The sequence below is a fragment of the Oncorhynchus kisutch genome, linkage group LG3 (assembly GCF_002021735.2).
Source record: "Oncorhynchus kisutch isolate 150728-3 linkage group LG3, Okis_V2, whole genome shotgun sequence".
In the NCBI taxonomy this organism is placed as follows: Eukaryota; Metazoa; Chordata; class Actinopteri; order Salmoniformes; family Salmonidae; genus Oncorhynchus; species Oncorhynchus kisutch.
In genome coordinates, this window is record NC_034176.2 from 12,683,503 (window position 1) to 12,697,481 (window position 13,979).

The 13,979-nt window shown below is 47.0% G+C and overlaps 1 protein-coding gene across 10 annotated transcripts in view; it reads right to left on the reverse strand.

The window, feature by feature from the left end:
• Nucleotides 1–13,979, reverse strand: part of rtkna (rhotekin a) — a 109,177-nt gene that overhangs the window by 8,769 nt on the left and 86,429 nt on the right. For all 10 annotated transcript variants that reach the window (XM_031817562.1, XM_020467885.2, XM_020467891.2 and 7 more), the window contains exons 2-5: nt 8,489–8,688; nt 8,261–8,322; nt 4,744–4,797; nt 2,616–2,733 (exon numbers count right to left, since the gene is read on the reverse strand). In XM_031817562.1, coding sequence (XP_031673422.1) covers nt 2,616–2,733; nt 4,744–4,797; nt 8,261–8,322; nt 8,489–8,688 — 434 coding nt within the window. The remainder of the gene's footprint in view (nt 1–2,615; nt 2,734–4,743; nt 4,798–8,260; nt 8,323–8,488; nt 8,689–13,979) is intronic.

Below are 13,979 nucleotides of genomic sequence, written 5' to 3' on the forward strand. Positions count from 1 at the left end.
AGGACACCAATAAGAACAAGACACTTGCTTGGGCCAAGAAACACAAGCAATGGACATTAGACTGGTTGAAGTCTGTCCTTTGGTCTGATGAGTCCAAATTTCAGATTTTTGGTTCCAACCGCCATGTCTTTGTGAGATGCAGAGTAGGTGAACGGATGATCTCTGCATGTGTGGTTCACACCGTGAAGCATGGAGGCGCAGGTGTGATGGTACATTGCTGGTGACACTGTCAGTGATTTGTTTAGAATTCAAGGCACACTTAACCAGCATGGCTGCCACAGCATTCTGCAGCGATATGCCATCCCATCTGGTTTGCGCTTAGTGGGACTATCATTTATTTTTCAACAGGACAATGATCCAACACACCTCCAGGCTGTGTAAGGGCTATTTGACCAAGAAGGAGAGTGATGGAGTGCTGCATCAGATGACCTGGCCTCCACAATCACCCGACAGAAACCCAATTGAGATGGTTTTGGAAGATTTGGGCCGCAGAGTGAAAAAAAAAGCTGTCAACAAGTGCTCAGCATATGTGGGAACTCCTTCAAGACGGTTGGAAAAGCATTCCAGGTGAAGCTGGTTGAGAGTGTGCAAAGCTGTCTTCAAGGAAAAGGGTGGCTACTTTGAAGAATCTCAAATATAAAATATATTTTGATTTGTTGAACACTTTTTAGGTTACTACATGATTCCATATGTGTAATTTCATAGATTATGTCGTCACTATTATTCTACAATGTAGAAAACAGTAAAAATAAAGAAAAACCCTTGAATCAGTAGGTGTGCAAACTTTTGACTATATATGTATCAGATACTGACACATGATTTCAAAAATATATCCATTATCTTATCTATCTTTATCATACAATCATGACATTAAATAAACATGCCCTTATACAGACCAAACAACACTCTCTCTATGAAAGATAAGACAGCAAGGCTGTGTTTACACAGGCAGCCCAATTCTGATATACACTGCTCAAGAAAATAAAGGGAACACTTAAACAACACAATGTAACTCCAAGTCAATCACACTTCTGTGAAATCAAACGGTCCACTTAGGAAGCAACACTGATTGACAATAAATTTCACATGCTGTTGTGCAAATGGAATAGACAACAGGTGGAAATTATAGGCAATTATCAAGACACCCCCAATAAAGGATTGGTTCTGCAGGTGGGGACCACAGACCACTTCTCAGTTCCTATGCTTCCTGGCTGATGTTTTGGTCACTTTTGAATGCTGGTGGTGCTTTCACTCTAGTGGTAGCAGAGTCTCCAACCCACACAAGTGGGTAGTGCAGCTCATCCAGAATGGCACATCAATGCGAGCTGTGGCAAGAAGGTTTACTGTGTCTGTCAGCATGGTGTCCAGAGCATGGAGGCGCTACCAGGAGACAGGCCAGTACATCAGGAGACGTGGAGGAGGCCATAGGAGGGCAACAACCCAGCAGCAGGACCGCTACCTCCGCCTTTGTGCAAGGAGGAGCACTGCCAGAGCCCTGCAAAATGACCTCCAGCAGGCCACACATGTGCATGTGTCTGCACAAACGGTCAGAAACAGACTCCATGAGGGTGGTATGAGGGCCCGACGTCCACAGGTGGGGGTTGTGCTTACAGCCCAACACCGTGCAGGACGTTTGGCATTTGCCAGAGAACACCAAGATTGGCAAATTCGCCACTGGCGCCCTGTGCCCTTCACAGATGAAAGCAGGTTCACACTGAGCACATGACAGACGTGACAGAGTCTGGAGACGCCGTGGAGAACGTTCTGCTGCCTGCAACATCCTCCAGCATGACCGGTTTGGCGGTGGGTCAGTCATGGTGTGGGGTGGCATTTCTTTGGGGGGCCGCACAGCCCTCCATGTGCTCGCCAGAGGTAGCCTGACTGCCATTAGGTACCGAGATGAGATCCTCAGACCCCTTGTGAGACCATATGCTGATGCGGTTGGCCCTGGGTTCCTCCTAATGCAAGGCAATGCTAGACCTCATGTGGCTGGAGTGTGTCAGCAGTTCCTGCAAGAGGAAGGCATTGGTGCTATGGACTGGCCCGCCCGTTCCCCAGACCTGAATCCAATTGAGCACATCTGGGACATCATGTCTCGCTCCATCCACCAACGCCACGTTGCACCACCGACTGTCCAGGAGTTGGCGGATGCTTTAGTCCAGGTCTGGGAGGAGATCCCTCAGGAGACCATCCGCCACCTCATCAGGAGCATGCCCAGGCATTGTAGGGAGGTCATACGTGGAGGCCACACACACTACTGAGCCTCATTTGGACTTGTTTTGAGGACATTACATCAAAGTTGGATCAGCCTGTAGTGTGGTTTTCCTCTTTAATTTTGAGTGTGACTCCAAATCCAGACCTCCATGGGTTGATAAATTTGATTTCCATTGATTTTTGTGTGATTTAGTTGTCAGCACATTCAACTATGTAAAGAAAAAAGTATTTAATAACAATATTTCATTCATTCAGATCTAGGATGTGTTATTTTAGTGTTCCCTTTATTTTTTTGAGCAGTGTATTTCCACTAATTGGTCTTTTGACCAATCAGATTAGGTATTTTGCCAATAATGGCGTAAACACAGCTTTAGATACAACATAACACAAATAGGACTTACAACACTATGGTGTTGTCAAAGCAGATGTCGGTGAGTGTCCGGTCCACTATCACCATGTCTGTGTCGTGGATCTCCGCCCCCACCTGGAGCAGACAGAACACTGCACACCGATGCAGCTCTGAGAGAGGTAAAGAGAGACAGACAGAGAGAGAGATAGAGAGAGGTAGAGAGAGAGGTAGAAGTAAGAAAAGCAGCATGTGGAAGACATTTGACTAGATTTCCCCACTTGAGAACTCCTCTGGCACTATCTGCACCCTCTGTGGATGTTTTAAACAGACGGAGGCTACAGAGTAAATTATTGGAGGATTGTGGGTTTGGCTGTCAAACTGGACAGACTGGGATGAACAACACCAACTCTAGCAGCTGTTGGACTTGGACAGCCGCAATGTGAGAGTCTGGCCTAAGTAGTCTTAAGAGTGTTCTTCACATGCAGCACGGTGTGTGAGTGTATCGTTTTACACTAAATGTATTTGGGTGTGTGAGTGTATCGTTTTACACTAAATGTATTTGGGAGTGTGAGTGCGGGTGTGTGTGTGCATGCATCAAAAGCGCACTCTATCATTGCCATCTTAGGCTTCCTTATCTTCCCACTGCACTTAAAAACCTGCACTAACTATTATAGATCTATTAGGTCATGAAGACCTCACCAAGGAGTCGGGTTTCAGACCTCACCAAGGAGTCGGGTTTCAGAACCCCACCAAGGAGTCGGGTTTCAGACCTCACCAAGGAGTCGGGTTTCAGACCTCACCAAGGAGTCGGGTTTCAGACCTCACCAAGGAGTCGGGTTTCAGACCTCACCAAGGAGTCGGGTTTCAGACCTCACCAAGGAGTCGGGTTTCAGACCTCACCAAGGAGTCGGGTTTCAGACCTCACCAAGGAGTCGGGTTTCAGACCTCACCAAGGAGTCGGGTTTCAGACCTCACCAAGGAGTCGGGTTTCAGACCTCACCAAGGAGTCGGGTTTCAGCACTTTTGTTATTTTTACCATAACGTTTTGACCTTAACACGTAGCAGTCAACATAAACCATAACACAGCGCTATCAAAAGAGCACCTAGAACTACAAATACCAGATCCTACGCAGATCCAGGCCTCTTTGCTGCAGTAGCACAGACAAAGACAACAGAACAGAAGAGGGCTGTCTGTGCAGCAGGTTTCTAAGCCAGAGGCCATCATACCCAATCACTTACTGTTGGAATGTTTGCTTGTCAGTGAGCTGCTGACTTTACAGAGGGAAAAATAGAAATGTACATACATTTCAATAGCCGTATAGAAGTTAAGATCTACAAGTCTTTTTAAAAGAGCATGAACTGTTATGCTCACATGTTCAGTGCTTCAGTTCTAATACATTAAGAGTTCTCTTTCCCAGGGCCCGTATCCACAAAGCGTCTCAGAGTAGGAGTGCTGATCTAGGATCCGATCTCCCACCTGTCCATGTAATGTTATTCATTATCATCTAAAAGATTAAACTGATTCTAAAATCAGCCGTCCTACTCTGGGAGGCTTTGTGGATACCACTTTACCCAAATTCTAATCGATTCACATGGCTTCACTCACTCAGTTGACTCACATCACTTCACACAAAATCAAAGTGATGGATAATAGCACATGAATCATTGAGGAGTCTATTCACATCAGTTCTAGCACACTGATATGAATCATTGATGAGTCTATTCACACCAGTTCTAGCACACTGATATGAATCATTGATGAGTCTTTTCACACCAGTTCCAGCACACTGATATGAATCATTGATGAGTCTATTCACACCAGTTCTAGCACACTGACATGAATCATTGATGAGTCTATTCACATCAGTTCTAGCACACTGATATGAATCATTGATGAGTCTATTCACACCAGTTCCAGCACACTGATATGAATCATTGATGAGTCTATTCACACCAGTTCCAGCACACTGATATGAATCATTGATGAGTCTATTCACACCAGTTCTAGCACACTTACATGAATCATTGATGAGTTTATTCATGCCAGTTCTAGCACACTGACTCAAATCAAATGTATTTATATAGCCCTTCGTACATCAGCTGATATCTCAAAGTGCTGTACAGAAACCCAGCCTAAAACCCCAAACAGCAAGCAATGCAGGTGTAGAAGCACTCCTCACCTCCTTTGTTCTTGAAGTACTCTGTGTCTTTCCACATGAGAGGGATCCGCAGGTCTGCAATGACAAAGGACAGTCAGAGTAGCAGTGAAATCTGTCACAAATGTAAGATATACACAACCACAAACTCATACCATACACACACAAACTTTTATCTCCTCCACCAGGCAGTTACTGTCATAATGCGCGCGTCCACGCTTGTGTGTATGATGATGAAGCCCATGCTCTGCACTGAGCTTACTCGCTAAACGGCTTCCTGTCGACCCAGTCAATCAATGATAAGTCACAACTTCTGTTCATCAACTGTGTGTGTGTGTGTGTGCCCCTCCAGCTGTGAGCAGTCCGAAGCAGACAGACAGACCTCAGAGCCTCCTGTCCTCCCACTGAACCAGCGCAGTTCATCATAATCCTTTAATTACCTCTTCTCTCTCCTACTCCCACCCTCATCCTTTTATGTCAGTTTATTATGATCCCCATTGGCTTTGCCGAAGCAGCAGCTACACTTCGTAGGTCTACAAAAAACATGACAAGTAACAAAACATTGATAGACAAGGAAAGTCTATTGACAAATGTCAAATACAATGATATCCAAACAATGCAACTAAAACATTATACAAAACAATACAACAACAAAAAAATGATGTGTGTGTTAGAGAGTGTGTTAGAGAGTGTGTTAGAGTGTGCCCTCACAGTCTCCGCCTTTCCATTAGTTGTTATTTTGTATCGAAAAAAAATGTAAAGGTCATTTTGCTGTTTGCTTGAGTAATGGGAGATGGAAGGGAGTTCCATGCGATCATGGCTCTGTATAAAACTATGCATTGCTGTCAATTCCTTTTGGACTTGGGGAACGTGAAGAGACCCCTGGTGGCATGTCTTGTGGGGTATGTACGGGTGTCTGAAGAGACCCCTGGTGGCATGTCTTGTGGGGTATGTGCGGGTGTCTGAAGAGACCCCTGGTGGCATGTCTTGTGGGGTATGTGCGGGTGTCTGAAGAGACCCCTGGTGGCATGTCTTGTGGGGTATGTACGGGTGTCTGAAGAGACACCTGGTGGCATGTCTTGTGGGGTATGTACGGGTGTCTGAAGAGACACCTGGTGGCATGTCTTGTGGGGTATGTACGGGTGTCTGAATAGACCCCTGGTGGCATGTCTTGTGGGGTATGTACGGGTGTCTGAAGAGACCCCTGGTGGCATGTCTTGTGGGGTATGTACGGGTGTCTGAAGAGACCCCTGGTGACATGTCTTGTGGGGTATGTACGGGTGTCTGAAGAGACCCCTGGTGACATGTCTTGTGGGGTATGTACGGGTGTCTGAAGAGACCCCTGGTGGCATGTCTTGTGGGGTATGTACGGGTGTCTGAAGAGACCCCTGGTGGCATGTCTTGTGGGGTATGTACGGGTGTCTGAAGAGACCCCTGGTGGCATGTCTTGTGGGGTATGTACGGGTGTCTGAAGAGACCCCTGGTGGCATGTCTTGTGGGGTATGTATGGGTGTCTGAGCTGAATGTTTTTTGATTATGCAGACACTCTGGAATTTGTCACAGTATTCCTCAAAAAAACTAGAAGAGAAGCAGTTAATCTCTCGTCAACCAGGAAAGACTGGCATGCATGTTGTTGATGTTAGTTCTCTAAGTGCTGTTAAGGGCAAGGTGTGCTGCTCTGTTCTGAGCCAGCTGCAGCTTTTGCTAGGTCTTTCTTTGCAGTACATGACCATATTACCAGACAGTTATCAAGATAGGACAAGACCAAAGCCTGAACAACTAGTACAGTAGACTTTTGTCTAATGATAATTGACCATCCAATGTTATACCTAGGAGTTTTGCTTCCTCAACTTGCGCAATGATCACACCCTTTTATGAGTAGGAGTATGTTTACATGCAAACAATAATGAGATTATTGTGAAAAGTCAGATGAATATGATAGTTCAAATTAAAACATTTACATGCTTTGGAAGAAGAACGATTTCCTTAATAATCCTGTTTACATGGACACATCTGAAATCAGGTTACCTGATGGCACTCTGATCAATGCCGAAAATCACCAATCAAACTAAACGTTCTACCACAGCGACCATGTTATTTTTGGGAAGCATGTTTGATTCTGAGTTCGGACATAATATATCATGTTTGTTTGTGAAAACTACTTCTAAGACTCGTACATTCAGTTGTTCCGACTTCACTCGCGCTAAAGAGGGAGATTTGAGCTCCCGGTGCTGGCACATGAGCAGATCAGATACACCACTGGAATGCCCATTAAGATGTTTACACATCATGATCATTCAAAAGATTGCCCAGAAAAGCAGGTGTTTTAATCAGCAGATGCTTATTTAGATTTTGGCCGTACGCCGATTAATATAAGTAGAATAAGGTGTTTGCATGACTATTGCATAATCTGCCTACTGGCATAATCAGTTGAATATCGAATTATTACTGTGAGCTCACTGGCTTTGGGTGCTGACATGTAGAGTGTGGAATCAGCCGCATGCATACTCATTCTAGCTTTGTGTAAGACCAGTGGAAAATAATTTGTAAAAATAGAGAAGAGTAACGTTCCAAGGCAACTGCCCTGAGGGACACCGCATTGTACATATCTGATGTTAGAGAAGCTTCCATTGAATAATATTCTGTTTTTTCATTGATAAACAACTCTGTAGTGAAATAGTCATTGAAATGATCGGCAATATCGAAAGGTTTTGTTATAAATAAACCATCACCTTCAATGAACGATGGATATTAATTGGGTTTTCTGCCCATGATATCATTTAAGGTACTCCAAAGTATTTTCCCATTGTGCTTTATGTCATTTATCTTTATTTAGTGATACAAGTTATTTTTCTTTGTGTTAAGTTTAGTCACAACATTTCTCCATTGACAATATGTCAACCAATCAGATGAGCAGCATAACTTGTTTGCCACCTCTTTTGCATAATTTCTTTAAACCATGAAATGTTTAAATCCTCACCCCTCGTTCCCTCCCCCTCCACACCTAACGTCATCCTCACCCCTTATCCCCCAAACCCATTCCTCCTTCTCCCCCAACCCTTCATTCCTTATCCCCCCCAACCCATTCCTCCCTCTCCCCTCAAACCCATTCCTCCCTCTCCCCTCAAACCCATTCCTCCCCCTCCCCCAACCCAATTCTCCCTCCCCCCAAACCATTCCTTCTCTCCCCCCAAACCCAGTCCTCCCTCCCCCAAACCCATTCCTCCCTCCCCCAAACCCTTCCTTCTCTCCCCCAAACCCAGTCCTCCCTCCCCCCAAACCCATTCCTTCTCTCCCCACAAACCCAGTCCTCCCTCTCCCCCCAAACCCAGTCCTCCCTCCCCCCAAACCCATTCCTTCTCTCCCCACAAACCCAGTCCTCCCTCTCCCCCCAAACCCAGTCCTCTCTCTCCCCCCCAAACCCAGTCCTCTCTCTCTCCCCCAAACCCAGTCCTCTCTCTCTGCTATTGGGTAGACATGCAGCTTTCCTTTACATAGGTACACACACACACACACACACACACACACACCTGGGGCCTACCTGAGATGGCCACCTTTCCTTTACAGGGTAGTCGGTCGTCCGTGGGCCCTGCGTCCGATGACCTAGTAGAAACAGAAAGAAGTGGATGACAACAACGGAAAATCTAATTGTAAACCCTGCTCAATTGCCCACTCAGACCACATTAAATCCTTCACCCTATGGGTATAGCTCCATTTATGCACCTAAGTTCCTACCCCGCCCCCTTGCCCTGCCCATTTGCCCTCTGACCTTAGTGCAACCCTCTGCATGACCTGGGCCTCCTTCATCCTCTGCAGCTCCGACATGTAGGCCATGATGCGGGTGTTGCAGGTGAGCAGGCTCTTGGAGGCCTCCAGGGCCTGTTCTCTCTGGGAGCACGCAGCCAGCAGCTTACAGGCCCCGTCACGCATCCGGATCTCATGGTCTATTTTCTTCTGGATGTTACTGTCCTGCAGGCAGAGAGAGAGAGGGAGGGAGAGATGGGTTTGGACATATTACTGACTGGAACAGGGTTGGTCTTTGAGTGTGGAGTGAGACTGTAACAAGAGGGTAAGTGTGACAGTTCAGTTTAAATGTGACAATGACTGTGGAGAAGAGTGTTTGTGTTTATGGGAGAAAGAGGGCAAACGTGTGTGTGTGTGTCTCGTGGGCCCATTAGTGGGGTGTATCACTGAAAGCATTCTGGTGTCTCTGTGCGTTGAGGCGTGGGTCAGTCGGGGCACAGAGTAGTCAGGAAGAAGCTGTAAATATGCCCTTACACCCTTCTGCCTCCCCTCCGGCACGCAGACACCAAGATGCTTAATCATTTAACGTACACACCTGTCTATATAAGATCCCACAGTTGACAGTGCATGTCAGAGCAAAAACCAAGCCATGAGTTCCAAGGAATTGTCTGTGACAGGATTGTGTCGAGGCACAGATCTGGGGTCACCAAAAACACAGTGGCCTCCATCATTCTTAAATGGAAGAAGTTTGGAAACACCAAGACTCTTCCTAGAGCTGGCCGCCTGGCCAAACTGAGCAATCGAGGGAGAAGGGCCTTGGTCAGGGAGGTGACCAAGAACCCGATGTTCACTCTGACAGACCTCCTGAGTTCCTCTGTGGAGATGGGAAAATCTTCCAGAAGGACAACCATCTCTGCAGGACTCCACCAATAATGCCTTTGTGGTAGAGTGGCCAGACAGAAGCCACTCCTCAGTAAAAGGCACATGAAAGGCACCAGAGAAACAAAATTCTCTGGTCTGATGAAACCAAGCTTGAACTATGTGTGAAGCACGGTGGCGGCGGCATCATGCTGTGGGGATGTTTTTCAGTGGCAGGGAGACTAGTCAGGATCAAGGAAAAGATGGAAGGCGCAAAGTACAGAGAGATCCTTGATGAAAACCTGCACTTAGGAACTCAGACTGGAGCGAAGGTTCACCATCCAACAAGACAACGAGCCTAAGCAGACAGCCAAGACAACACAGAAGTGGCATCAGGACAAGTCTCTGAATGTCCTTGAATGGCCGAGCCAGAGCCCAGACTTGAACCCGATCGAACATCTCTGGAAAAATCTGAAAATAGCTGTGCAGCGACGCTCCCCATCCAACCTTATAGAGCTTGAGGGGATCTGCAGAGAAGAATGGGAGAAACTCGCCAAATACAGGTGTGCAAAGCTTGTAGCATCATACCCAAGAAGACTTGACATTGTAATCGCTGCCAAAAGTGCTTCCACAAAGTACTGATAAAAGGGTCTGAATACTTATGTAACTGATTTAAGTTTTTATTTTTAATAAAATAGCAAAAATGTCTAAAGGAAAAACAATTTAATACATTTTAGAATAAGGCTGTAACGTAACAAAATGTGTAAAAAGTTATATGTACACACACACACAGTCAAAAGTTTGGGCACACCTACTCGTTCAAGGTTTTTTCATTTATTTTTAGTATTTTCTACATTGTAGAATAATAGTGAAGACATTAAAACTATAAAATAACACATATGGGATCATGTAGTAACCAAAAAAAAGTGTTAAACAAATCTAAATATATTTTATATATTTGAGATTCTTCAAAGTAGCCACGCTTTGCCTTGATGACAGCTTTGCACACTCTTGGCATTCTCTCAACCAGCTTCATGAGGTAGTCACCTGGAATGCATTTCAATAAACAGGTGTGCCTTGTTAAGGCCGTCATTGTAAATAAGAATTAGTTCTTAACTGACTTGCCTAGTTAAATAATGGTTAAATATATGTATATATTTTTTATGTTTACCAAGGAGAGAGACAGAGGGGGAGATGATAGAGAGAGAGGGGATAGAGAACAATATAAAGAGAAGGATGAACCTTAAGGAAAAGCAGGAGAGAGATAGAGAGCAAGATCTGGGTAGAGTGGGCAGGCACAATTAGTCTCCCACCTCTCTCTCTGGCTGCAGCGAGGGGGGGGGGGGCGAGGGTTAGGGCCAGGAGAGAGGGAGTGAGGGGCAGAGGGAGGGAGGGGCAGAGGTAGGAGAGGGAGGGAGTGAGGGGCAGAGGTAGGGGAGTGAGTGAGGGAGTGAGTGAGGGAGGGAGGGAGTGAGGGAGTGAGGGAGGGGCCAGAAGAGGGAGGGGCAAAACCAGGAGAGGGGCGAAGGAGGGGCAGGGCCAGGGCCAGGAGAGGGAGGGAGTGAGTGAGGGGCAGGGCCAGGAGAGGGAGAGGGAGAGGCAGGGCCAGGAGAGGGAGGGAGTGAGGGGCAGAGGTAGGAGAGGGAGGTATTGAGGGCCAGGAGGGCCAGGAGAGGGAGGTATTGAGGGCCAGGAGGGCCAGGAGAGAGAGGGAGGGAGCGAAGGGCAGGGCAGGGCCAGGAGAGGGAGGGAGGGAGCGAGGGGCAGGGCCAGGAGAGGTAGGGAGGGAGCAAGGGAGGGGCAGGGCAAGGAGGGCCAGGAGAGAGAGGGAGGGAGGGAGCGAAGGGCAGGGCAGGGCCAGGAGAGGGAGGGAGGGAGCGAGGGGCAGGGCCAGGAGAGGGAGGGAGGGAGGGGCAGGGCCAGGAGAGGGAGGGAGGGAGCGAGGGGCAGGGCCAGGAGAGGGAGGGAGGGAGTGAGGGGCAGGGCCAGGAGAGGGAGGGAGGGAGTGAGGGGCAGGGCCAGGAGAGGGAGCAAGGGAGGGGCAGGGCAAGGAGGGCCAGGAGAGAGAGGGAGGGAGGGGCAGGGCCAGGAGAGGGAGGGAGGGAGGGGCAGGGCCAGGAGGGCCAGGAGAGGGAGGGGCAGGGCCAGAGAGGCCCCAGGGAACTGTGGGATATGATCATGGGGGCGAGAGGAACGCACATCAGCAGACTGTCATTAACACACAACACATGGGCTCTCGCTCTCTCCTTCACATACACACGCAAGCTTGTCACACGGAAACATACACTTGCAAGCACACACACCCTAGTTTCAAGACATGCACAAAGAAACAGGCTCAGACTTTGTTCGTCTATCCATCCCTCATACACACAAACACAGAGACATAGCCTATGCTAACACAAACACAGAGACATAGCCTATGCTAACACATACACACAAACACAGAGACATAGCCTATGCTAACACATACACACAAACACAAATTCCACCAGACGCAAATATACAAAAAATTAAATAAAATCACCCAAAACCAATGGCTTGTTCAAGTAGGACAGTGGTTCTCAACCTTTTTCGGTTACTGTCCACCAACAAAATGTTGCTCTACCTGGAGTACTCCTAAAGTACACTTTCATATGCATTTTACCAGTTAGATTTTGGTCTCATGATTCTTCAAGTAGCCCCTATGGATGGGCCAAGTAGCCCCTCAATGGATGGGCCAAGTAGCCCCTATGGATGGGCCAAGTACCCCCAGGTGTCCTAGTACCCCTGTTTGGGAATTCAGCCTGATCACTAAAAATAGACGGCTGTTTGATAAGGTCCTGAGAACATCATATATGTCATCCTCTGCAGAAACAATAAAAATGATTTCCCAGCACTGAACACCAACTCCTGATGGTTGATAGTTGGTGGAAACAGCATGTTGTTTTTAATTATAACCACTTGTGAGTGAATACCTAAACTTAACCCTTTGAGTTGTTTCTGTTTTAACCCTGTAACCAGGCGGAATTGACCCTGTAACCAGGCGGAATTGACCCTGTAACCAGGCGGAATTGACCCTGTAACCAGGCGGAATTAACCCTGTAACCAGGCGGAATGAATGCCTTAAAAAATGCCTCGTTGGGGTATTTGTGTACCTCCATTAACGATAGCAACGCAGTGGCAAAGCAGTTCAACCACAATCCTGTCCAAGGCACAGACTTCTCCCTCCGGTCTGAGTATGTTTCCCAGTCTACAGCCAGAGTGCTGAAGTCACCAGGGCCTGAACGAAATCTGCAGTGGTCTAATGGTGGAAGAACCAGAGGCTTTGTCCCAATACATATAGCACTGAACAGAACCAGCAAATGTAATAAACTATCCACAAACCACTCACAAGACACACACTGGTTGAATCAACTTTGTTCTCACGTCATTTCAAATCAAATCTTATTGGTCACATACACATGGTAAGCAGATGTTATTGCGAGTGTAGTGAAGTGCGTATGCTTCTAGATCTGACAGTGCAGCAGTATCTAACAGGTAATATCTAACAATTCCACAACAAAAACTAATACACACAATCTAGTAAAGGAATGGAATGAGAATATATAAGTATAAAATATATGGATGAGCAGTGACAGAGCGGTTAAGATGCAATAGATAGTGAAGGATACAGTATACAATATATACATATGAGATAAGTAATGTGAGATATGTAAACATTCTTAAAGTGGCATTATTAAAGTGAATAGTGTTCCATTTATTAAAGTGGCCAATGATATCAAGTCTGTATGTTGGCAGCAGCCTCTCTGTGTTAGTGATGGCTGTTTAACAGTCTGATGGCCTTGAGAAAGAAGCTGTTTTTCAGTCTCTCTGTCCCAGCTTTGATGCACCTGTACTGACCTCGCCTTCTGGATGGAAGCGGGGTGAACAGGCAGTGGCCCGGGAGGTTGTTGTCCTTGATGATCTTTTTGGCCTTCCTGTGACATCGGGTGGTGTAGTTGTCCTGGAGGGCAGGTAGTTTGCCCCCGGTGATGCGTTGTGCAGACCGCACTACCCTCTGGAGAGCTCTGCGGTTGTGGGCGGTGTAGTTGCTGTACCAGGCGGTGATACAGCCCGACAGGATGCTCTCAATTGTGCACCTGTAAAAGTTAGTGAGGGTTTTTGGTGCCTCCTGAGGTGCTGTTGTGCCTTCTTCACTGTCTGTGTCCGTGGACCATTTCAGTTTGTCCGTGATGTGTACGTCCAGGAACTTTCCACCTTCTCCACTACTGTCCCATCGATGTGGATAGGGGGTGCTCCCTCTGCTGTTTCCTGAAGTCCACAATCATCTCTTTTGATTTACTGACATTGAGTGAGAGGTTATTTTCCTGACACCACACTCCGAGGGCCCTCACCTCCTCCCTGTAGGCCGTCTCGTCGTTGTAATCAAGCCTACCACTGTAGTGTCATCTGCAAATTTGATGATTGAGTTGGAGGGCTGAGAACACACCCTTGTGGGGCCCCAGTGTTGAGGATCAGCGGAGTGGAGATGTTATTTCCTACCCTCACCACCTGGGGGCAGCCCGTCAACGAAATTACGTTAAACCAACATGGAATAGATTTAATAGGTTTAATTGACGTCTGTGCCCAGTGGGAATGGACGGCTTTAGGCATACGTGCGACTGTGTGTTTGTCGGGAG